The sequence below is a fragment of the Lacerta agilis genome, chromosome 13, assembly GCF_009819535.1.
Source record: "Lacerta agilis isolate rLacAgi1 chromosome 13, rLacAgi1.pri, whole genome shotgun sequence".
NCBI classification, from domain to species: Eukaryota; Metazoa; Chordata; class Lepidosauria; order Squamata; family Lacertidae; genus Lacerta; species Lacerta agilis.
In genome coordinates, this window is record NC_046324.1 from 5,235,894 (window position 1) to 5,262,838 (window position 26,945).

The 26,945-nt window shown below is 41.8% G+C and overlaps 1 protein-coding gene across 2 annotated transcripts in view; it reads right to left on the bottom strand.

Annotated features, from left to right (window-relative positions):
* Positions 1-26,945, bottom strand: part of MYZAP (myocardial zonula adherens protein) — a 58,436-nt gene that overhangs the window by 8,025 nt on the left and 23,466 nt on the right. Inside the window, exons 10-13 of one of the 2 annotated variants that reach the window (XM_033166451.1) lie at positions 24,676-24,781; positions 12,195-12,278; positions 9,865-9,965; positions 5,701-7,128 (exon numbers count right to left, since the gene is read on the bottom strand). In XM_033166451.1, coding sequence (XP_033022342.1) covers positions 6,957-7,128; positions 9,865-9,965; positions 12,195-12,278; positions 24,676-24,781 — 463 coding nt within the window. In that variant the 3' untranslated portion in view covers positions 5,701-6,956. Of the gene's footprint in view, positions 1-5,700; positions 7,129-9,864; positions 9,966-12,194; positions 12,279-24,675; positions 24,782-26,945 lie in introns of those variants that run through there. The other variant, XM_033166452.1, reaches the window with a different exon arrangement.

The window sequence follows — 26,945 nt, forward strand, 5'->3', positions numbered from 1 at the left end:
ACTGATTGGACCGGTCTGGGCTTTCTTTTCTTTTTTCCTAAGAAGAAAAAGCCACCAAACTGGGAGGGATTTCCTACTATTTCTTCTAAATGAATGGGTTTCAGAAAGTTCAGATCAGCAAAAACAAAACAGGCCACAGCCAAAAGTGTAAAATGTGCTCTGCAAAGGATGTTTCTTCTTGAGAAGAAATTACAGCCGCCTGATCAAAAGTGAATCCTTCTGAGTTCAGTGGACCTTACTTCTGACCTGAGCGATCAAGCAAAATGTGAAATAGGGCATTCTCACTTTGCAGTACTGTACGGTACTTGGCAAAAGTATTCTATGTGCACAGCTGCTGCGCAACAGACGCATGATTTGTGGAACAGCTACAGATATAGTACAGTGGTACCCCGCTAGACGAATGCCTCGCAAGACGAAAAACTCGCTAGACGAAGGCATTCATCTAGCGGAAGGCTGCCCCGCAAGACGAAAAAGTCTATGGGGCTGCCTCGCAAGACGAAAAATTTTCGTCTTTTTTTTTCCGTTTTGCGGAGCGCGGCTGTCATTGCCGCTCCGCAAGACGAAAAACCCGCTAGACGAAAATTTTCGCAGAACGAATTATTTTCGTCTAGCGGGGCACCACTGTATTTATTTATTCCACTTTTTTGAAATGTGGTAGTGTCTGAGGTTCCCAACACCCATAAATGCATGACAGTACTGTATCAAAATAAATTCTGCAAGACCAAGCCTAACAATATGAAGAATGGTAGGGGAACCCATCAAAACAAGAAAGCCAAAAGCTCCTTAAGAATTAACCCTAGTCAAACCAAAGTATTGCCTGGCGCTGTCTCCCCACCAGCCTCACTTTAAAACAGGGGTGCAAAACCAGTTTCAGCCCAAGATCCACATTCCCTTTTGGACAACAGAGGTGGGGCATTCTGGTGATGGGCAGAGCCAGAGGCAAAAAATGGATGCGGGGTGGGGGGGGATGACACTGTACAACAGGTATAGACTCTCCTCCCCATCTTCCATCTAGCCAAGCAAAAGCACACATTACAACAGGACAAAAGCACTCAAGGGCAGGGGCATGCTGAAGGACTGGTGAGAGGCATGGCCTGGGAATGGGCCTGAGATCCCCCCTTTGCCTTAGAAGTTGGTGGATAACATGTGAGTAAAGTGGCCTCATCAGGTGATCTCAGTAGACAAGGCAGTTTCATAGATGAGGTCTTTTTGGTGTCCTATAGGCATGGCCTTGCTACTTAAGAGACACCAGCTCCGTATCAAAGGGAGAAATGTTTTTTCTCTGTTGACTTACACCTAGCCAACAGTCTAAATTTGGATCATGAACTCTTTTGGGCCGGGATCTCTTTTGCCAACGTTACTCTAAGGTGCCATTTAAACCCTATACACAAATCTCAAAACTGAAATGCACTTAGAATCTAGTGGTTTAACTTTGGGGGAAGGTAGTTGAGTCTACCTGGGGAAAACCCAGACTCTAGTCCTCTACTGCAGTTTCCCAAACTTGGGTCTCTAGCTGTTGTTGGACTACAACTCCCACCATCCCTAGCTAGCAGGACCAGTGGTCAGGGATGATGGGAATTGTAGTCCAAAACAGCTGGAGACCCAGGTTTGGGGAACCCTGCTCTATTGTATCAGGTGGTCTTTGTTTTGTATTGCTCTAAAGGTACTCAGAAGTCGAACTTATTTTAATTTAGCTAAGGGCAAGATGTTGATGGTGAGGGAAAAGACATAGAATTCTTAGAGAAAAGAAAGCATATCTTTGTGTGACCATAACTTTAATTCAAAATCATGCGACAGACAGCATCAGCCACGTGAGGCAATCAGAGGGCAACCTCATTAGCACCTCCGCAGTGCCAGAGAGAAATTCTGTGCCCACACACTTCCAAGTTACAATTGAAATAATTGCAGCCATCGTCGTTCAGCTGCAAGAATGTGAACTACATTCCCCTCCTCGTTTCAAAGTCCACACTCATATCTGATTTGGCAGGTGTTTTCCAGTGTATTTCGGGAGGTGCCCTGCTTACAATATCAGTATTTAAATAGAAATAAAACTTCAGCAAAGTGAAGTCACAGAGCCAAGGTCATCTTCAGGGGTGACTTGCATATATAGCGTTGGGGTTCCCCCTGTCAAAATAGGAAGTTTCATTTCTGCCTTTGCTAAGGGGTAGCTTTTGGCCCGCTATATCCTGCTGGGTTTGCACAGTTGGAAGAGTATTGTAGAAAATGTCCATATCCATTCATATTTCAACTCTTACAAGTTTGTTCATCATTTTTAGGCAAGCTCACATTTACTCCTCATCCATTGAACATGTAACGTGCAAGCTAATTTGCCAAATGTTCTATCTATCCAAGGAGGTAATAGGATTTTCAATTGAATTGTTTTCATTTCATTTATTTATTTCAGCCATTTATTCAGTAATTCACCCCTTAGGGTTGTATCCATTGCTAGCCCTACTAACAGTAGACCCTGTACTCTCTGAAATCTTCCTGGTAGGGCTGAACCTATGGCTTTCCCTGGACTGGGATAGCCCAGCCTCGGTCCATGCTCCCTCTTGGACTACTGCAGGACACCCTACATGAGACTGCCCTTGAATACTGTCCAGAAACCAGCTAGAGTAGAATACAGTAGTTGCTGAGTGGGACAGTCTAGTGGGATTATGTGCTTTTAGCAAAAAGGGTTTGTGCCACATCTAGAGAAGCGGGACCATTCCTGTACACCTGAACAGCTTAAAAGCTGAAGACCAGCAGGGAAGCTTTGAGGAGTTTGAACGTAACCTGCAGTGATCTCTGTCCCACAATTCCTGTAAACATCGCTAGCAGATTCAGCCAAGACTTGAAATTACTTTCCCCCTTTCTGCCTTTGTGGATTATACAGTCTCAGTGATGGTGACTGTGGAAACTCTCACAACCTGTTCTATATTTACTTCCTTCTTTTCATCAGTTTTATTTGCTCCCTGATTTGGATTGCTTTTTGTTGCTAATTTATGGACCTGCCATAAAGACTCAAAGGTGGGGTTGGTGAGCTGAAATATGCTCAGATAATTTCAGTTAATCACAAGAAAATCACTGTAGTGTGCTCCTTTTTAATTAGTGTTAATTAAACTTAAGAATATTGCAAACCAAGGCCAACAAACTCTATTCATTAAGTTTCTACACTGCCCTTTCTCCCAAAGCAACCCAGGGCAGCAAACGAGGCAGAAAAACAATACAATTAAAGTAAGTGAAATGATTTTAAAACATTAAGTCATGCAGTGCTTTCAGGACTCGTGACACATAATCCCATCAGATTGCCCCCCCCACCAACTACTGTGTTCTACTCTAGCTGCAGTTTCTGGACAGTGTTCAAGGGCAGTCTCATGTAGAGTGCACTGTAGTAGTCCAAGAGGGAGGTTACTAGAGCATGGGCTGAGGCCAGGCTATCTCAGTCTAGGAATAGCCACAGGTGGTGAACCAGCCTAAACTAGGTTAATCAGTATAAATGGTCATGTAAGTTTCACACTTACATGGGAATTGTGAAGGCCATCAGAGGGAGAGGAAGTAAGTTAGGCCAGGCATAGGCAAACTTGGCCTTCCAGATGTTTTGGGACTACAACTATCATCCCTAGATAACAGGACCAGTGGTCAGCGATGATGGGAATTGTAGTCTCAAAACATCTGGAGGGCTGAGTTTGCCTATGCCTGAGTTAGGCACTCTCCACTTTGCTTCCCTCCACCTGCCAACTACCATTACTGAGAGTAGCAGCAGGCCTTCCATTGTGCTTAGATCTATATTATTTTTTAAATGTATATCCCTGCTTTTCATCACCTAGCTCTCAAAGCGGCTTACAGCAATAAAAATATGATCAATGCAACATAAATTAAGCCTCAAAAATTTAAATGAAAACATGAGAAAATTTTAAAACGCCAGAGAAGCATTCATGATGCAACAGCCTACTGAAATATGGTTTTAACTATGTACCTGAAACTCATCAGGGGTAGTGCCTGTCTGACTTCTAGATGGAGGGAGTTCCAAAGTTGGGCCCAGAACACCGAAGGCACAACTTCTCATTGACATCAGTCATGCTTCTGCTCCATGGGGACCATGTTCTCCCAGATGATCTCAGTGATCAACTTGGGATGTCTAGGACAAGGGGGTTCTTAAGGTGCCCTGGGCTTTGTACACTATTATCATTTATTTTTAATTTATTTATTAAATGTGTATACCACCCTTCATCCAAGGATCACAGGGTGGTTTTATATTGTAAAATGTGTAACATAGTAACAAAGAAAAATAATGCCCACCCCGGCTCCAGTATAAAAGGTCATTATGTTGTTTAATTAGCCAAAGGCCTAGGAGAACAGGATTTTTTTTGCTTGGTGCCTAAAGGAGTTAATGTACCCATGGATTTTAAGGATAAAATTGCTTTGCAAACAAGTCACAGTGAGCTGCCATCAATTCTGCCACCTTCTTCTGGAGACTGTGAAACGTCCTCCTGCACTACCTGGAAAAGCTCTGCTGGATGGCACAAAGATGCAATGTAGACAGTAAAGTATTCCTTCTTTGCTGCCTTCATTGCCACTAGGTAGGCTCAATGATAAGCCCTTGCCAGTGTTTGATTTCCTCTATTACCGGTATGTTCAAAGAACCCTAGTGCAAGAACCTGGAATCTGGAGCAGTAGATCTAGTTCCATGACCTGCAGAATTAGTGCATGAATTTGCTTTCCCCCCTTCTCCCTCCTGTTTCTTTTTTTTCTTTTGTGTCATGTCTTTTTAGATTGTGAGCTACTCTGGGAGCTTGTTAGGGCAGAAGAGTGGGTGGAAATGCTTTAAACAAACATACTGGGACTTACTTCTGAGTAAACATGCATAGGAGAGTGCTGTTTGTGTGCAGATCCTGCACATGGTCTTCCCAGAGGTATTTGGCTTGCTATTGCGGGAACAGGGTGTTGGGCCAGAAGACCCTTTAGTCTGATTCCAGCAGCAGGACTCTGTTTACGTTTGTAGGACTACCCCACACATGACTCAAGATTTTTTGTCCAAAGGCAAAGCACTAAAAGGGACTGGGCCCTCAAGCCCCATATTCATAGCCATTTTGAACCCAATCTACTTTGCTGCTATTCGTCTCACAATGCCTAGACTACCTACATATTGTCACATGGTCCTCACTTCCCCAGGTGATGAAGATTTCCAGGTGTGCAGGTGTTTTCCAAGTGCTTGCACTATTTCGGAGGAGGCAACACTAGAGACTTGCGGCATTTTGTAGTATCAGATTTATTTACAAATGGCAATAAATCAAATCTCCAGAAAGAGGCACGCCCATGTGCTTTCAACGTTTCAACTCCCTCAGCACTGCTCTCTCTCCTTCTGTTGCAAACTGCAGTTTGCTTCACTCAGAGACTCCAGCCTCCTCCCCATGACAGCAATAAGAATGCCACTCTTCTTCCTCAATCTCTGATGTCTCTCTCTCCATTCAGAACTTTCCAGAACAATCTCAAACTACTTCCTAGGCATTCACTCACGCTGGAAACCATGAACATTACTTCGTCAAATCCCAGACTCTGACCACATATTGCCTTGGGAAGCCAAGGGCAAAGGCATGATAGTCCCACCCACAGTAACAATTTCACAATAATATAAATGGAATATATAACACCACAGGAAATATATACTTCATATTTAGTTTTCCCTCCATTTATAAATGTAGAATATGTTGCCTTTGGTACAATTTCCAAAAAGTATTTATTCAAACAGGCACACTAGAGCCAGGTGGGAAGGAACTGAGGTGGCTGGGTGGTATCCTAAGCAATTAGTTCTCTAATTGCAGAGTTATCCAAGTGACTCATGTGGCCTCAGACTTCCTATACAGCGTCCTTTTTTATTTACTAATTAAGTAGTGCACATACATGAAAATAACAAGAGCTCTGTTGAAAGTGTATAGTCAAATGTGGAACACAGTGAGAATGGGCCAGAGTCTTTAAAAGCATGATGCCAATCATTTTAAATCAACATTTCCCCTGTTAACTCTTACACATTGTGTATTCCTTGAGGAATAGCTAGCACCTCCAGCACTGATGCTAAATGACATTAAAATACAACATAGCACATTATAAAAATACATATACAGTGAGTTAGTCAAATGTGGCTTAAGCTTCAGTACAAAGGATTTTTAACCATATTTCAGTGAAACAGCATTCAGGGATTTTCAATATACAAAATAATAGGTTTTGTTAAACAGGAAGGTTATAAATAGACACGTAAGTATTTCCAGGTATTAATATACATGAAGAACCAATGCTATATTTCCTGGAGACAGATGAGAGGTGGGTATGAAAGACTGAAAAAGTCCCTTTGAAAAGAAACTGTGAATCTCAGAGACCTGGAGGTTACCAGCTGTAGAAATGAACTTGGTAGTTAACAGATTAGAAGCTACGTGCCTTGTGGCAGAAACAAAAGTTAAGTCCTGGGGTGGCGCATGAGCCAAGAGCATTCATTTGCTGAGCAAATTTCATTCCTTTCCACAAAGTTCACAAGAGCATAACTGGCACGCTTACTTGGTAGTGGACCCTGCCTCCCTCTTCAGGAGCACCGTGGTCCCATTCAGTGTTTTTAGAATCAGCATCTTAAAGCGCTACAAAAAGCAGAGACTTCCTCCCCATGCAAACTGCCAATATATCTTTGGCTATAACTACCACTTTTCCAAAAAGGAAAGGAGTAACATTGAAATTAATGCCCTTGTCAAGTAAAGAAAATGACACTTCTGTTACGTGGCATAAGATTAAAGTTCAAACGAGAAATGAGTTAGGATTGCTGTCCAGCAGACTCTCCTTCAGGTGTGCTCAAAATGTGGCAGATGACTTTGCATATTCCTTCCTCTAAAAAAGGAATTTGGGCAGAGGTTTTGCTCACCTTTGGTTCCCTTGCAAATAAATACAGGGCAGCTTCATGAACAAAGTGTCTGAAAGGCTTCTCTGCCTCATCAGTCCTTCAAGCTGCAGAGATTCAAGACGCTGGAACATGTGTGAGGAGTTCCTGGGCCTGGAAGGATGGCAGTTGCGCTGCGCTTTGACGAATACTCCAAGACTCTCTTGAATGGAGTGTATGTCCTGGCAGGCTTTGATGTCTCGGAAGATGTGCCGCTGTTATCAGTGCTAGGAATCAAAACCAACAGCACAAAATGTTAGATACTCGAGAAATCAACCCATATTGTTTGGCTGATCAAAACCAATGAAAAGGAATCCACAACATATATGACTCTTTCCTTGGGCCAGTAGAGTGAGGACAGTACTTCATGCAGCACAGCTGGTAACCAGAAACAAATCTACTACACATTTTAGAAAATTGTTTGATGGTTCATTACAGCGTCTGTTCAATATTTGGAGACCTTAAAACAGGCATAGGCAAACTCAGCCCTCCAGATGTTTTAGGACTACAACTCCCATCATCCCTAGCTAACAGGACAAGTGGTCAGGGATGATGGGAGTTGTAGTCCCGAAACATCTGGAGGGCCAAGTCTGCCTATGCCTGCCTTAAAATATCAAAACCAAATTTTTCATGATGGTTCCTGAGACAAAGGAGCAAGTCTTGATCTATGTTTGGATACATTTGGGTGCCATTTTGAATCAAAGTGTTGGACTGAACCTTTCAAAACTGCACTGGTTTTTGGTTTCTTGGAATTCCCAAGCAAAACTGGGTATGAAGCTGCTAGTTCTTTATTATTATTTTTTAAAAAGACACAGCATGTTGGAAAAATTGCATCTAACATATAACGTGTTGTAACATGGCAGCCCACTGCAGTCCACCTTTAGTCTCCAGACACTGAACTGGAAAAGTGGGGAGAACAGTGATGCATACTGGGAATATCTCTGCTCCCTAAACCCCAGGGCCAGGTACAGTAATTTGACTCTCAATTTTTTTACATTGCAACACCCACAGGAATTGACAATAACTGGCTTACAAAAGGTTGACCTAGTGAGCCCCACAAAAGATGACTCCAATCACCCCCTCCCAAAGTGTAGGTAGAAGATCTACCTATCATGCAAATCAATGTAAACAATAACCTTTGGTTCATATGTAGGTTATTAAGTACCTGGGCAAATAAGACAATTCCTGAGGAACCAGCATAAAAACATCACACCTGAGGCACAATAGCAATCTCAAGCAGAGCTTCAAATGAATTTTAACTGATAAGGGAAGGGAAAGCTCAGCCTTTGTCTCCTTTCTCCCCTTCTCTTCCAGGGATTCCTTTGAGACCAGACTCCAGAAAAAAAGAACAGATTCTGGCACATGCTTGAAACTTCTTTCTGTACACACCCACCACCCACCATTCTCCTCTGCTTCCCACTGCAATCTTACTCAGAGCAACTGAATGTCAGAGCTTGTGGGTCCCAAGAGCTGAAAAACCATAAGAGAACCCAAAGCAGAAGAACTCTGACCTGGATGCTTGGACCTAGCATCAACACACCCACTAGTCATTTGCAACTGCAGGAACTCCTCTGATCCCAACCCTAAATCTACTCTAGGTAGCAACCTCTCTCTCTCTCTCTCTCTCTCTCTCTCTCTCTCTCTCTCTCTCTCTCTTCTCCACTGGAGATCTCTTTCTCCACTTTGGGGGTTTGAGTGCAGTAGATTATTAAGGCGGGGGGGGGGGGGAGCCCAAGGACCACATTATTTAGTGTGTAATTGAACTTCCTTTCCCCACCCTACCTTAATATATCCGGTACTTCAGCATTCAACTCAAGCTCTTGGTGTGAATTCCTGGAACCTGGAACCATGTGCCAGGGTGACACATGGTCAACTCGCAGAAAGCATTCCCCTCTCACAAGTCTGTTTAAGGGTCACATGTGATACACATGCAAGTCCCCAGAGACACGTGCATTCAGAGACTTCGGCATTCAAACTGGAATCTGATTAAGAACTTTCCCCCCAGGAACTAGAAGTTATTATTTATGTATAAGAACTTGCAAAGGACTTTATTTAAACAGATGCTTTACCAGCGATCCATAGTTGTTGGTATTAATTGCTACTTAACACTTTTGCACATGGTTGAAAACTTATTATTAGTATAATATAGGTTGTATTTGGATATTATTGGGTCTCTTTATTTTGTTGTGCAGAAAATACATTAAGCCTATGCCTGATGAATGGCAATTAGCTATTCATAAACAGCGTGAAAAAAGCCTTTTCCTGGTTTGTTTGTTTTACTGGCCAAGTTGCTACAAACTGAGGACCATCTGCCACATCCCCCATACACATTCTTTTGGTTTAGGGCCTTAAGAGCTTTCCTCAAGCCATAAAAAAAATCATTAACTCTTATTTACTTATAAAAATTAAACAGGAAAAATAAAGGGCTCCATAAAGCTAAGCAGAGTAAAGGTCAATGATAAATTTCCAAATGAACCACATATAGATGCTTTGGCACCTTGAGAGTCCCCAGGAAGCATCACATAAATAGCTGTCACACGGCCTGGAAATTTCTTAACTTGTCTTATTATCGCCGCCTCTAGGCTGAAGCTCTAGAAACCAGTGTAGCTGGTTGTTAATGTCAGAAGGGCAAAATTATAACTGAGTAATCTTATTAGTGCTTCATTAAACTGCTCTAGTGAAATGACTTATTCAGCGTGCCGCTAAGACTTAAGGCTCCTCTGGCAAGCTGAAACACAGCAAGCATATAAAAAATTATTACGCGTGACAAATCACTGTTCCTCACTTGGCCTTGAAGAAGCACCGTTTCACCCACAGAAATGCCCACCTGCCCACGTTCCCCCCCCAAAAAAACTTCGCAATTCCAAGAATTTGCAAAGGGGTGGCAGCTGCTGTAGTTGTCTCCGCCTCTCAACGAAGTGAGCTAAAAAGGATTCCCCCTGAATGGATTCAAGCCCAGATACCTCAGTGGAAGGTCACATCCTACTCCAACGTCTCTGGTTTCTACATCAGTCCTTGACTGTGACTCCATCAAGTAATCCAAACGGTCTTGTAATTCTTTATTCTGAAACATACAAAATTGACAACTCAATTCTTCAATTCAAGATCCCAGCAGGCCCTGCAATTAATTGTTACACATGCATATTGTAAAGCAAAGGACCTCTCTCACAGACATTTTCTTCATTAGTATCTTTTTTAATTTTTGAGAGAAGCTCATGATAGTGTACAAACATGACTCATCCTGCTCCAGGCCCCACCCCTGTTGCTGAACCCGGTTACTCTTAGAGATTGTGACCAGTCCCAAGATCACCCAGGGAGGGCCTTGAACCAGTCTCCTCCCCTGTCCTAAATCAACACTCTTAACCACTGCATAGCCTATCATTTAATCTCTTTAGATTAAGAGAGGCTTGCTTTATTTATTTTTACCATTGAAGGAGAACATTAAGACAACAGAGGTGGGGGAGTAGGAGATGCGAAGCTTACAGGGAATTTCTTAAATTGGAGGTGCAGAAAGTGAGAAAGGAAAAAGATGAAAGCTGGCATGGTAGAGGAGTGGAGAGTGTTGGACTTAGGACTCATGCTTACTGTCATTCAGTGTGGATAGTAAGCTTCCTGACAGGTTTTACAAGTGGGAACAACGAGAAGCCTAGATGCCAACACTCTGATCTAACTTCCAGTGTTTTCCTGGAAAAGCTGTCGCTCAGCAGTAGAGCATCTGCTTTGTGTGCAGAAGGCCCCAGGAAGCACCTCCAGGAAGAGTGTAGACCAGTGGTTCCCAATTGGTGGTCCACGGACCACTGGGCAGTCCGCATAACTGACCCAGGGGGTCCGTGGCACCATTGACGTAACACAAACTACCATAGTCAACAACACAGAGTCCATGGATCGGCTTTTGAAAAACAGGAGGTTCACAATACTTAACCAATTGGGAACCATTGGTGTAGTAGACAATACTGAGCTAGATGGAGGAATGGTTTGACTCTGCAAACGGCAGCTTCCTGTGTTTCCCCCTCCCAAATCTAACCACAAATGTGAAAAGACGGTTCTATTAATTTTCACAGGCTTCTCTTTACATCTTACTGCTCATCTGTGCAAAATACAAATAAAAATATTTTTTATTTGTTGAGTGCATGAAAAATAGGTGTTTCACAGAACATGTAGGAAGATGGGTGCTGCCTAAGTAGACTTGCTATCTAATACAAACCACAAAAACAACCTACAAATTAATGAAAAAGTAGGAGGCAGCACACACCATAATTAAAATGTAACAAAATTAGTTGTAATATAATGTCTAGGAATATTTTAGCTAGACATTGGAAAAATCTTTTGGGGAAACATAAGATCATTGGTACAAAAAGTGTATGGGACATTGGCCTAGTGGAAAAACTAATAAATTATGGTTGTTGAAGGGGAAGAAACAAAAGCATAACTTCACAACAGTTTCGTTTACCGTAATTTATTATGTATGCAAGTCTTCCAGATAATAATCAATCCCCCTTATAACATATAGCACATGGCTACAACAGTGGTGTGCAGCAACATTTTTTGTAGAACAGTTAGGACCAGAGGTGCCAGCTTGCGAGGGCAATGGGTGTGTGTGTGTGTGATGTCGTACACGTGAGCATCACGCCTCCCTCCCTAAGCTGGGCAGAAGCTTCCTGGTCTTTGGGAAGGAGGCGCTAGGCTTTAATACTTGAATACTCTAATTTAATCATAACATTTAGGAGACTAGCCTAGTCCCCTAATAGTCCATTGACTGCACACCACTGGGCTACAGTGATCCTATAAAAGGGGAAAGTATTGGGTTTCCATTTCCTCTGCCCTTCCCCTCACATTCACATTCACACAAACACATCCTGGTCTGCATTACCTAATACAGGAAGCACTTAGTTCATTAATAATCATCCCTGCTCCTGACTCACTCGAATCTCTAGACTGCCACTCAAATACAGCTGATGAATGTACTCAATTAATAGCGTATTGTTTTGTTTATAGATTTTCTATGGTTCCCCCCTCTTTTTTCTTCTTTGTTGTTGACACTTGATTCTTAATAGTTGTAATATTATGCTGCCTTGATCAGAAATGTTTCATATTTGTTTTTGAATTTTCCAGATTGAGCGTATATAAATGTTCTGCATTGTTAAACTGTTATATTATTAAATTGGTATATATATTTGTACTGGGCTAATGGAACTAGAAGAGTTTTGCGGCATTTTTACACTGGGAAAGATAATTGATTGGCTAAGTATCAGTTAACAATAACTTTCAGTAATTAGCCAAATATAATCCTTACCTCTCCTTCAAGGAATGATATTTTTTCTAAAAGTTGCAATATAAACAGTTCCTTTTGCTTCATCTTTCGCTTTTGCAGCTCAATCTATGAAGAAATGAAAGAAAAAATGTAAATGAAGATAAGAGGGAGAAGCTCTGTCACTAAGTAAGTTCCTTACCAGAAATTAGATTGTACATATCCATAGGAATGATTTCCAGAGGGATAGCTGTATATCAGTCTGTTGTGCAGCAGCAAAAACAAGACCCATGAAATACTCCATTCATTGGAACATGACATTACAGTGGTACCCCGCTAGACAAATGCCTCGCTAGACGAAAAACTCGCTAGACGAAAGCATTCGTCTAGCGGGAGGCTGCCCCGCAAGACGAAAAAGTCTATGGGGCTGCCTCGCAAGACGAAAAAATTTCGTCTTTTTTTTTTTCGTTTTGCGGAGCGCGGCTCCCATTGCCGCTCCGCAAGACGAAAACCCCGCTAGACGAAAATTTTCGCGGGACGAATTATTTTCGTCTAGCGGGGCACCACTGTACTTTATAGCTAAGCCTGAATGTTTTTACAGAATGCAAACAGGTCAATTTGTGATTGTTAAACTCATAAAAATGTACAGTAATAAATGGCAACAGGGAATAAGTTTCAGGGTTCAGAGCACTAATGTTACTTTTTATTTTATTTATTTAAAATATTTTTATTCCACCTTTCTGTCACTATAATATTCAGTGGTGTATAAAAATCAAAACTATCATGAGATAAATCCTAATAATAAAATTGAACTCTCTCACACCTACAGAGTTGTTGTATATATGTGTGGTAGCCCCATATATGCTGTCTCCTTGTGGTAAGTGGGCAAATACAAACATAAAAAGTAAGTCATTCATGCTTATATCTCATGCACAAGCACATCCCCTCTCACCCCAAGAAATCAATTTGTTATACCCATGTTGTGATGACAGATTATACCCAATGTCTGCACAAACTAACCATGTGCTCATGGGCATAGCCAAGGGGGGCAGGGGGGACAGCTGCCCCCCAATCAATACAAAGCTGTGGTTCTTCCCCCCCCCAACAAAAGCCTGCCCCCCCAAAAAAATCCTGGGTACGCCCATGCATGTGATGCTACTGCACAATGTGAGACTACTCCATGGCTCGTAAGTCTTCCCTTTCATTTGTGCTTCTCTGTCACTGCAGATGTTTTCTTTCACTTCTCTGCCAGGCAAAAAGTCATTGGATGTGGAGAAGGGGAGACCTAGCAGCACAGAGGGGAACTAAAGGCTACTAAGATGACGCAGAGGCAATGGGCAGAGGGGAGGGGGCATGATGGTGGGCAACGGGGACAGCCCCCAAGTTATTTTAGTGCCTGCATCAGCAGAGAAACCAAACGGCCTCCTCACGACTCACTAACAAGATTACACCGTGAATTTCTAAGGAAAGTCAGGACATAATTGAATAAAACCCCACACATGAGGCACAATCTACAAGCTAAATGAGCAGGAGTTGCACAATGGCACTGCTCTGCTCCCGTGCATTTCAACTGAGCTCACATCTTGGTGGTTTCCACCTCAAGGCTCTGTCTGGCACTCCCATCTAACATATGTGAGAAATAGCTAGGGAACAGGGAAAGCCCTGAAAATGTCCAGGAAAATGACATTCTAGGGAATTAGACAAAGGAGGAAGGGTTTGGGGGTGTGGGGGTGTTTAAGTCCCTGGAGAATTGCATCAGTGTATGAAGACAGGAGAGGCAGGCAGCATGGCAGGAAATGTGTCTGCACATCGAAGGAGGCAACCAAACAAGATAGTGCCTCTTGTCAATACCTGTTAGGGCTGGGACACAGCATACCAGGATGGGTCCGGAAAACCATACCATGGATGACTAGACAGTAATTATCTCATTTCATTTAGATTAAAGGCAATTCAGGGCACAGTCATCACTGTATTTGTTTACCTCCAATCACAAACAACAGCTATTTATATACCTAAGCAAACAAGCAAATAAAAACAAACAAATAATAGGATGAAAATCAACAGAACTTTAAAAAGAATCCACACTAAATGCCAAAATATTAAAACTCTAAATTAACTGAAGATAAACTGACCTGATTCGAAAATTGTAGCATTCCAATAGCAGCAAATGCTTAGCAAGTTTAAAGTCTGGGTGAATAAAATTGTATTTACCTGACAGCTAGAGCTAAGAGTAGGTACTAGGATTGTGGACCGGGGGGGGGGGGTGTCCAAAGAAGGGTGCCAGCACTAAAAAGACCCAGTCCCTGGTCACCACCTATCTAACTGCAGGAGACCACTGCAGGCAACTATTTGGTACTGGGGTATGTGTGCGGGTGGGGTGGAATACTTCCTTTATATTTGAGAGGCCTATTTAGTATTTTCTTTATATTTCAGAAACATTGGCCAGTCCAAAGCCAAGAAGCAAATCCAGGGTTCAGCTGTTGAAGTGTGTTTAAACAATGGAATTCATTCTCACAAGATGTAATGATGACCACAAACTTGGATGGCCTTAAAACAGGATTAGATAAATTCATGGAGGATAGAAGCGATATCAGTGGCTACTAGTCAGGGGCATCTTACCCATAGACGCTAGTGGTGTGGGGCGCCAGGGAAGAGGAGGAGGCTGGACGCGGCACCTCCCAGCATCAGCTCGCTGCCCTCCGCCATGCCACGCCGAAGCAGTGCTGCGCCCGGAGCCTCTGTCTGCTGGAGCCACCCTCCAGCCGCTGCCCACCTCCTCCAGCCCCGCTGGCAGCGCTGTCCTCCCTAAAAAAAGGTGGACAACTCTGGGAAATGGTGGGGGCGGGCGCTGCAGGGAGCTTGGACCACAGCGCCGGATATGCTTAAGACGGCCCTGCTACTAGTCATGATGGCTGCTGTACCCACGTCCTGCTTGTTTGCTTCCTAGAGGCATCTGGTTGGCCACTGTAAGGACAGGATGTTGGGAGTAGATTGGTGCTTGGTTTGATCCAACAGGACTTACGTTCAGGGATTTTTACAACAAATGCCTTAAACTGCCAATAGAATATGCAGAATTAAGAAAAGAGGACTGGTTAGACGCCAGTCCTCTTTTCTTAATTCTGCATCTTCTGTTGGCAGAGGACTGGTTAGATGCCCTATGAGCACAAATGACAGATATAAGCACACTGCATACCCTTTTTTATCCTGTATCCTTATTTTTTTATCCTTTAGTGATACAGGAAATAAAATAAAATAAAATAATAAAATAAAATAAAATAAAATGGCACATTAGCAGACTATGTGCTTTATGTACCATCTGCCACTCGTATTGAATGTGAGGTAACAAAGACAAGTGCACCCATAAACTTCCCTGTTTGGGCAAATAAATTCAACAACAGGGACTGTGAGCCAAAGAAAATAATAATAAATAGCTGTTACTACGTCACTGTAAGAGAATGGTAAAATAAAATCACAGCAATATAAACAGGAATTTTCTATAAAATGTACACCTAATTAAAAAGATTTCTGAATGGCACTCACCTTTGCTTATTAAATATTTTTTAAATAAATAAGATAAACTGCAGCAAAGGGATTGTTTATTTTAATTAGCTCCTGAGAAATTTTGGTTTTTTATTCAAAATAAATCAAATTCCCATCTAAAACTATCACTACACTCACACCCACATGCATAAAGTGTGTTTAGAATGCTATGATTGTGTAACTGATCTTTTATTCAAGTTAATAATTTTTAAATAGATGTTTAATAAGTCCACTGTTTACAGATGTATATATAACAAAAAGTTTGAGCCAAATGAGGGGGGAGGGAGGAACAAGGAGGACAATGAGTTGCCTCTAGAAACCTAAAGGGAACTACCACTCAAATGCGTTTATCAACTACTACTGAAATGCACTTACAGAAGATCAACTGCTGAAGCATTATGTAATTAATGTGTGCTATTTACCCATTTCTTCTCAAACAGCAGAGCTTAAAGCAACATACAGTGGTACCTCGGGTTACATATGCTTCAGGTTACATACTCCGCTAACCCAGAAATAACGCTTCAGGTTAAGAACTTTGCTTCAGGATAAGAACAGGATAAGAACAGAAATTGTGCTCTGGCGGCGCAGCAGCAGCAGGAGGCCCCATTAGCTAAAGTGGTGCTTCAGGTTAAGAACAGTTTCAGGTTAAGAACGGACCTCCAGAACGAATTAAATACATAACCAGAGGTACCACTGGAGAAGCAGCCGCTGAAATACAGTGAGCGTGATCCAGCAAAAGCTGAGCACTTCTAGAAGTCCCCCTGATTTTATTTGGAGAGCCCCACTGCAAGATATCATTTTTATTGTGAATTCATAATTATTTGTGCTCATGATGGCATTGGGACAGTTATATGTGATCCCACTTTCAATATACTCTTTGTGCACACAAAGTTTCAGAGTGGACAGGCTGCTTTGTTTCAATTTGGTGAATGTCTCATAGCTTCCTTCCGAAATTCTGTAACTTTTTATACCGCAAAATTCAGATTTAATTTTTGACCTGCTTTTGTTGTCAAAAGTGCCCTTCCAGACAGCAATAACGTAATAACATTGAGAAGACATCACAGAACAAATAATAAAGCAGAATGATGCACCACTGATGCTCTATAATGGGATCATTGACATGTTGCAGAATACAGCACAATGCCTGAGACAAAACCTGGAGGGACCCTTAAATATTTGGGAGGATCATACCCAATGGAACCAGTGTAAAATCTCATGGCTACAGATTGAAGAACATTAATACAATTCATAGAATCCTGGAAGAATTGCAAATAAACATATTGGGAAACATCCAATGATGTTAGTGCAAGAGCAAAAATCATGCAGTGTGTAACAAAAGGGTTACCTATATTCTGTTAGTGTTAAAGTCAGCTAGCCAAGAGGGTGATGGGGGATGTGTTACTTAGCAACCAGGCAGAGTAGCATGATGTTTGCTGAAGTAACACGTGCCCTGGTTGGATGTGTAGTTCTGAGGGAGTTTTTCTCTATATGTCTGGTTGATGTTCTCCCTGTTATGTACTAGGACTGACCTAAGAAGTCAAAACCTTTCTGTTTATTTCTTCAAATTCATCAGGAATTATTTTCTTTCTTGACTCTGCCAACATTATTTAAGTGAATTTGCTAACAGTCCACCACTTGTGCAACAGTGGATATCCAGTTTCTATTCTCCCCTCTACAGCCTCCAGATGCCCCCAAAATTTGCTCTGTGTGGTCCCCTAGTTCTCCAGAGCAGATTTTGGGGGTGCTGGGGGAGGAGAGAAAGAAGAGGGCCCATTGGGTGAGCAGATGCCCTCTTGTACTATGTTGGAAGGACCTCACCTTCTGTCATTGGGAATCCCCTTTACAGTGTGATAACAACTAGTGGAATAGTAATTGTCTAAAGCATTGTGTACCAGAACCTGTCACTCAACCAGGGGATGTGTTCAAAGTGATGGCGACATAGCACCAAAGTCAGCTAGGAAGGATCGTTTCTCAGCCTCACAGAAACACACTTTGCCTTCCCAAAAATAACACATAGCCTGGGTTTTAAAAAGAAAGAAAATGGAAGCAGTTTAAAAGTATTATAAAACATTTATTAAAATAAAACTTGTACTCTTCTAACACAGAATGTTGGTGCTACATAATAGTATTTTTATGCAGTTAACACTGCATAAAATAAAAGTGCACTGGCTGATAAAGTTATTGGCTCATCTTTGCATTGTTCTGATAAAGCATTTTAAAAACCAGATTAATACTTAAAACATTTAAAGGAGCTTGACACTTTGCAACCCATATTCCTAACACATGAAAAGGGCACGTGGAATAACTGGGCTCCAGAGTTCGCAAGCCACTCATCACCAGCATCAACTACGTGCCTTCAGTGATTCAACTGAGCACATGGTACCATCAAGCACAATTCACAGTACTGTTTGAAACAGGGTCAATGTTCAAGATTAACAGAAAAATGGGGTTGCTTAAAACACATCAATTTTCAATACTTCCTTATCATTCATTCCCATAATCTCCTGTTATTTCAATACCTCTCTTGGACAATCTCTAATTCTCTTCTCCCTTTTAAGACCAGAAGTGCCTGTTCTTCAGGATGTTGTCCATAGGCATTTCCTATAGACATTTCCTCCTTCTGGTTATTCCAGGAATTATAAAGCAATTATCATTGTCATCATACACTATGCAGTGTAACAGAGACAAACAATATTGGCTTTCATAGAAGAGGAGCATAGATGAAGCTGCCTTATACTTATGTCTCATAGAGGCTCTCCAGGGTCTTAGGCAGAAACAAACCCTTCCCAGTATTTCATACAGAGATCATTTTAACTGAAGATGTCAGGAATTGAAACTGGGACCCTCTGCAGCACTGTATCGCTAATCCAAGGCCCTCCTCCACGTTGTTCATTTGCTTTTTGTGTGAATATGATGTTAGATATAAAAGACACCAGAAACATGATTGTATGCAAGAGACAGAAATTGCAGTTACAGAATGGACAAATTATATGCAAGAAAGATCAGATTTCAACCTAAATACATTCCATTGTTTATTAAATCTAGTAAAATAAGACTGACTCAAAAGTAGGCTTTTAAAAAGTGGAGCCTTAGAGTCTGAATGTTTCTGTTTGTGCCTACTCAAAAGCTGTCTAGATTCTAACCTAACCAAACAGGAGTGGAGTTTCCCCAAGAGAGTCACAAAATTCTCATTGCCCAAACTTTCCCACTGAGATTTATGATTAGAGTTTAACTCCCTCTTATGCCCTTTGAAAATTCCAGTCCATTACTAATATTATTATTTACTCTACATAAACTTTCAGTAAAATTATCATTTTGCTGAGTTTGTTTTTACAGATACTATAATGTCAATTATACAACAAGTTAGTGCTATATTATAATTGGTTTTTGGAATATATTGCACAAGCATTGGATTGGAATTAGCAGCTGGTATAATTCTGAAATTTGCTTTTGTTCCTGCATTACAGGTGCTCAGAATTGACATCCCTGCCACAATGTACCACTATGCTTTCCCAGTAATGTAAGTGCTGAAGTTTATGGCACACATTTCTCAGATCCACCAAAAAGTTGAGCCCATGACCTCTATGGTTCATTGTCTTCTTTTTTTAGTAGTTTAATTCAGTGTTCAAGTACTGGTAACTTTTGTGGGATGGAAAAATATGCAACATCGCACAGCTTGCAAAAGCCTGAGTTTGTATGAACAGGGCATTTAAGAATTGCTTCTTTTACAGCTGGGTTTTCAAGTGCCTGCTAAACCAACATTGTCATCATACCACACTGGAGTTTTTGAAGTAACTACAGGAATCAAGATTCAGTTTGGCCTGGGTATATAGGGTAGCTTTACAGAACGGATCAGAGAATACTCCTTGGTTGTGGTGCATCCATGTTATTTCTCTCCATCGTTTTGTTTCAGGTAGTCACCATTTATCATCTTCCAATGAATCTGAGACTAAATGTGGAGAACAGCTCATGAGCCATGACCTAGAGACAGTTCAATTCAGTTGGTTAGGGAAATGTAACTCTAAATCTGTATTCTGCAAACAGCTCCTTAACCAAGGGATATATTTCCTTAAAAAAAAAAACAACCCCACTCCTTTTAGGCTCATTCTGTAAATTCCCATCTCTCAATCAGCACTGCTTTGACAATTACCCTCTTCCTATGATGAGAGAGAATAGATGGCTTACTAATGAGGGTGTTAAATGTGGTTCTATGTAATCAGCAAAACAGTGACTCTTTTTTGCTCTTCTCCTTTCTATGCTATTTTGTAGCACATGATTTCTCAAACTAAAAATGAACTTTTGTTGCTTGGTCAAATTAGCTTTTTACTTAATGGTTTGTTTTACTCCCATTTATTTTGCATGGGCTTGGGTAAATCTAGATTAATACATTTCCCAAGAAATATCAAGAGAACAATGCTGTCTTTTTCTATTAGAAGTATATTTTTGAGCTCTCCAAGGGAACAAAGTACAGGAGTGGTCTGGCAGGGTCACCAACACCAAATCCTGAAAGAGCCTATCACTTTGCTATCCTATGCTAAACCTCCACTCATCCTCCTGATCCTTCCAAGGAAAATATGAATACAGCTGGGCTTCCAACTAACTACTAATCAGGATGCTCACATTTTAGACAGCTGTTTCTATATGAATTTCTGTAGAGTTAATGTAAAGTGTATGAACAAGAGAATCATATTTGTGTAGCTTGGCAGTGGCTCCATTAATTTCCAGATGCTGTATGTGCAGGCAAGGCAAAACAATTACCACAAATTATACCATGAAAATAAAATGTTTGGCCACAGTAGAGGGGAAACAGCATTTCTCACTCTTAGAGCTTGTTCTTAACAGAGCAGTTGCTACTTCTTTGTAGTTCTTTCCTGTACCGTTTCAGTAATGTCTGAACTAGGGAGGTCACACAGATGAGATGTATTATGTCATTACTTTCCAGCCATCCAAGAGGTAGTATTGGCACTGGAAATAACAACATTATTTGATCTCTCCATGCAACCTCTCATATCCAAATCGTACTGGAATGGTGTAGGAAAGTAACTATGATAAACAGCACCTTCAATATAAGGGCTGATCATTCCCTGAAATGGAACTTCTTGAAGATTGGTCCCTAAATGACATTTCTTCAAGGAATATAGACCAATACTCTGAAATTCTCTTTTTAAGATCTGTCACATCTGTTTCATCATCATCTGTTTCTTCATCCATCCATTAATTCCTTATTATTCACAAATGGCAGGTTACAACATTTCCTACAGTAAGTTAAAACATTTCTATCCCTGTTAAATATCACACATTTAAACATACAATTATTTTTTCTAGTCTTGGCATAGTGCATGGGTAGGCAAACTAAGGCCCGGGGGCTGGATCTGGCCCAATCACCTTCTAAATCCAGCCCGCAGACGGTCTGGGAATCAGCGTGTTTTTACATGAGTAGAATGTGTCCGTTTATTTAAAATGCATCTCTGGGTTATTTGTGGGGTATAGGAATTCGTTCATTCCCCCCCCCCAAAAAAAGTCCGGTCCCCCACAAGGTCTGAGGGACAGTGGACTGGCTCCCTGCTAAAAAAGTTTGCTGACCCCTGGCATAGTGCATGCAGCTTAATTCACCCTCTTCCTCCTCTATGCTACTTGGCTTTCTTCATTTTAGAATGTAACTGACAGCAACACCTGCCAGAAACCCTAAGATATTTTGCATATAAATTAGTTCCTATAAACTAGTTTTTCAGGTTTGTTATTTGTTTGATTCTACTTACATATTTACAGCACTATAGAAGCATTAATTATACACAACTGCTCAACATAAAGACAAAGCTGATGCAAATTATAAATCACCTAGTATCGTTAAGAGGTAAGCAAAAATGCTAGGAAACAAAACTTTGAGCACAAAGGTGAAGAAAAGGGCAACCACAAATGTCAAGGGTTACAATACTTGGGCATTTTTAGTTTAGAAAAGAAATGAGAATAAAGTGGGGCATAATAGATGTGTATAAAATTATGCACAGTGTGAAGAATGTGAACAAAGGGAAAAAAACTACCCTCTCTCATAATATACTGAGCTCATAATACTCTAATAGTACCTGAGTTCTAACTCAGGGCCATCCAGTGAAGCTGATGGTTGGAAGATTCAGGACAGACAAAAGCAAATTCACTTCTCCAATGGCCACAAAGTTAAATGTTTTAAAGGGGGATTAGACAAATTAATGGAGGGTTTTCAGCCTATCAGTGGCAACTGGTCATGATGGTTGTGTTGCCACATTCCATGCAGTTGGTGATTCTTTCATTTTAAAGGCAAACCCCTCCTGTGCTACCAAATAATGAGAGAGGGGAGAGGGAGAGGGAGGAAGAGGTTGTAGAGTTGCTGGTACATAAAGACCTCACATCAGCATCTGATGCCATTTTTTATATGCAAAGTGTGGTATAACTGACTTCATTCCCTCAAACCATCCTGAGAGGTAGGGCATTAACGTTCTCATTTTGCAGATACTGCAAGGCTCAGGGCAAAACTAGGCATGACATTAACTGCATGAATGTTATCAGTGCTTTATCAGTGTGGCTTTCGTTATTTAAATAGCATGACTATGGAGGTTGGGGAGGGTTCTGCTGAAATAAAAATAGCAGCTTCATAAAGTCATTTATTTGTTGGGACTGTGGCAGGAAAAGAACGAGGTTGCTCAGGCTTCTCTGGGGCTTCTCTGGGGTTGATACCATTGGCCATGGGCTTGTAAACTGCTGTGATATATTTTTTATGATACAGCAGCATATACATATTTTTAAAATAAATAAACCACAACAACAATGTATTAACTGAATCCATACGATTAACAAATGCAGTGGTTTTCAACCAGTGTGCCGTGGCACCCTGGGGTACCTTGAATGATGGTCAGGGGTGCTGTCCTCTGTCCCTCTTTCCTTCCCTCCCTCCTCTGATGCCCTCTCGCATCTCTGCCTCCCCAAGGCTTCCACAGCTGTTTGTTGAAGCCCTGGCTACAAGCTCGCAAGGGCAAATGCTGCCTCTGGGGCTGGTCAGGGGGTGCTGGTTGCCAGGAGGTAAAGTGGTCTGTGGTAAGCAAACAAGTGGGCCAGGGAGTCCAGCCTGCCAGTCCTTGCTGTTGGGAATAGAAAGACAAGTCCCAGGCCCCTGTGGGACAGTGTGAGGAGGCACCTCTTTGGGGCAGTGAGGGCAGCCCAGAGACCAGGGATGGCAGCAGCACCTGCTTGGAGGACTCCCAAGGAGAGGAGAGAGAAGAGGACGCTGAGGGAATACTGCAGAAGGGAGGGTGTTTAAGAAAGGGTTAGAGGCTGCCAGCTCTTCTGGAAAGGGGTGGCATAACTGCGCTCCTGAGCCCCACAGGGGTGCCACAGAAAGAATGTATTTGGTCAAGGGAGCCATGGACTCAAAAAGGTTGAAAACCACTGACATAGTGTATAGTTTGGCCCTCAAATAAGCATAATGGCTTGCACAAAGCCATGGCACAGTTAAGATGAAAATCTGCTGGACCACATCAGCTTTCAATACTTTGAGCGGGCATTTCTGGGAGGGTAGGGGTGGGGGGTGAAGGTGGATGAACCACCTTCATGTGTGACTGGGCTTGATATGTTAGAGCAGAAACAACAGTGGATAAATACACTGTGTTCCAGGTGGTTTCATGGGACCAGGAGGATTTCGGAGTCTTTGGGTCCAAGCTGCTTTGTGGAACACCCAACATGCCCCCTTTTTGGCCCACTGATTGATGCTGGGTGGGCCAAGGCACAAGAGGAGTCATTGACTAGATCTAATCCTATATTGAATCTTGGCACATCCTCCAGGGACCATAAGATTGTGCCACTGTTGTATTTTGTATTATTTGTTGGTGTCAAATTATATTTATATGTTCTGTGAATTAATTTTATTTGCACTTTTGTACATCACCCTAGAACATTTTGATGAAGGGTGGTTAAGCAATATTTTAAATTTTTAAAAATGCATTTCCTGTTTATCATGAACAAGAGTTAGCCACAATCTCTGAATGAGATTGCTAATCACACCAGGATTATATAACAGGACAGGATGCATAAAGTAGATAAAATTAACTCTGGTTTAAATCTAATCCAAAGAGTACTTATTTGAAAGAGAAAAGAAGTAATGACTAGTTGGACACTACTTTCTTATCCAAAAACCCACCAATGCAGAGATCCAAAATTGCTGCCTACTTAGACCCATTAGAGGTCAGTTTGGCTCTCACAAACAACCATGTCAATTCAGAGAAGCTGGAGACAGAAAAAACCATGATGTACAATATGAGGTACATTTTCAGTGGCAGGGAATTTCAAAGACAAGCACAAAGAAGCTCCTACAGCAGGAAGCAAAGGGAGGTGGGAAAGCTGATTTGCTTATACTAGTATTTTTGAATATGGCAGATAACGGGCTTAGAATGTAACAAACAGATATCTTTCAGTTGCTTTACAATCCTCCATAAAGTTGTGTGAGCCTTAAATGTACCTTTGTAGCTGTGTGATTTGTGCTCAAACTGTATTGTGATGGCCATAAAATCTACTGACATTACCTTCATTAGCTAGAAATTATGTTTGCATTTCATGTTCCAACTGCCACACTGGCCAAGAACATTAAGAAACATCAATATTTTTAATAATAAATAGTGATGGTGATGGTGATGATGATAAGAGGAAGAGGAGGAGGACAAGAAGAAGAAGAAGAAGAAGAAGAAGAAGAAGAAGAAGAAGAAGAAGAAGAAGAAGAAGAAGAATAATTTCACAGACCGTACTGCCTGATTTCTGGTATAACTGTGATGGGTCAAAGTGAAAATTTAAATTAACATTTTAAAAACATTTTAACATGTTTGTTCTTGAAAAAATATTTATGATCATTACATGTTTCCAATCACTGCCTTTAATATGTTTCCAATCACTGCCTTTAAAAAATCTTCATATTAGAATATTAGGTTATTCAGAGTAAAAAATAAATAAAAATGCCACAACTTACTTCCTCAACCATGTGCTTGACTTTCTTCTGTTGGCAAAGAACCATGTCATCCAGGTGTTTGATTCGTTCTCGCAGACTAGCTGTAACCTCCTCCAACTGATGTGACCTAACAAAAGATGTGAATAATAAATTAGTAAATTTAAATTAGCAAGATATAAATCTGTAGGAGAATAGCTGCCTCCCCAACACTGTATCAAATATTTTAGGAAAAAAGGTCTGTCAATGATAAAACCAATGACACATAAATGGGAAGTACAGAATCATTGAGTTGGAAGGATCCCAAAGGTCATCTAGTCCAACTCGCAACATATACAGTATCTACAAATTCATAATTGTCTTCAGTAAGCCTTAGATGAACTTTACCTTATAGAAAGGAAGCTTTTCATCAGTTGCAAAGTACTGTAATCTATTTTGGAGTATGAATCAGAGGAGGTAGAAGATTGAGAAGCAATTTAATTTGAAAAATTGGTGGAGATTTTATAATTTAATTTTAGAAAAGAATTTGTTAAATGTATGCCTGGTATATTTTATACTTGGCTATAATCCCTGGAAGGTTTTAAGTGAGGCATATCAATAATCCTATCTGTCAGCATTTCATTTGGGGACAAAACAAACTCATTTCACCCCAAGTGAAAGTTCAAAAGTTATGTATGTGCAACAGGGTCAGCCCAGGACATTTGCTGCTTGATGCAAAACTGAAAATGCCCACCACCACTCCTACCTACCCCTTTTCTGCTGCCTGAGGTAACTGGAGACAGCCCAGGGAAGCCCTGGCATGCTGAAGGCAGCAAGGGTGAAAAAAGGAGACTGGAGAGGAACAAGTGGTAGTGGTGGGGAGTGGCAGTGGAGGAGCTGGTGTACATAAGAACATTAGAAGAGCGCACGGTATACTGGCAGGCTCGCAGGGGTGCCCCTGGGGGGCCGGCGCCCTGGCGCACCACGCCAGCAGCCCCTATGAATAAGACGGCCCTGCATGCCTTTCCTGTTCAGAGGTGTGTGTGTCCAATTTTAACAGAAAAGGGACCATACAAATGAAGGAAACTGAAACCCACCCCACTTTGCCAAAGTCATTTCAGTCAGTCATATTTCTCTCAACACAACTCATTTCTGGTGCTGGAGCCTGGCCCAAAGATAGGGAGATGGATGATGTGCAGGTGTGGCTAGGGAGAGTTGGACTTCCCACCCACCCCACTTGCATACCCCTTTAATGTTAAAATTAGACCAGTCTATCGATGAATGGGGCAGACGTGACTGTCAACATCATGTATACTTTGGGCCAGCGCTGCAGCTTTTCAAATCTTGTCTTGCCTGCCCTTTGAGTACATTCTGGAGCGTCTTGACAGTAGGACTGGGCGATGTCAGCTTTTGAACATCGCAATGTATCACCAGTCAAACATTGCAATCTGGCGATACACCACAAAGTTGAAACAACAAGTTGCATTGGTCCCAACCCACAATGCACAGGGTGAAAGTGCTTTGGCTCTCACCACAGGAGCCGAGGTGCTTTCATGAGGCACCCCATGAGGTGCTGGGGACCACACAGCTTGTTTGTGCTGCCCCCAGCTGAGTGAGCCCCGAAGTCCCTCCTGCTCACGTGCAAGCGTGAGGGTCCTCGGGGCTTCTTTGTATAGCTCGGCTGGGGGGGGGGAAGGCTTCACCCAGCAGTATATCATGGGTGAACCCACCACTGCTCCCGAGTCCCTCTGCTACCAGCAGCCCAATGTTGAAAGCGGCACTGGTGGCAGAAGGACTCAGCAGCGGCATTGGTTTCTCCTGCAATATACTGCCGGGTGAAGTCGCCATCGTGGCCTACCCCTCATACCGGTCCTGGGCGATGCATCAATACATTGTCCAGGCCTGCTTGACAGTTATGTAAAACTGTGCTCAGTTCAAATTTCCTCACAAATTTTCTCCCCGTGGCAGGTGCTCCTCATACAACAAATGCCTCTGTGCCCACCTGGAGGGGCTCCTGCATGGAAGGCCCCTTCAACATGTGGGTGCACAGACTGGATCCCTAGGGACTTTGGTGTGTCTGATCCAGCTCTTCTATATCTCCCCATTATAAATATTTCCTGTCAAATAATTTTCCTGACTGGAAGACACACCTCTGCATAGTTTTCTTAATTGCCCTTCTCTTTCTCCTTCATGTTTTCCAGGACTTGAGCTCCTAATTGTTATTGTCACGATAAAAGCTGTTGGGCAAAGAAAGTATAAATGGTTCTCAGAAAATCGCCCACAAGGTATCAAAGAAAATCTGGGTTTTTAGGGAA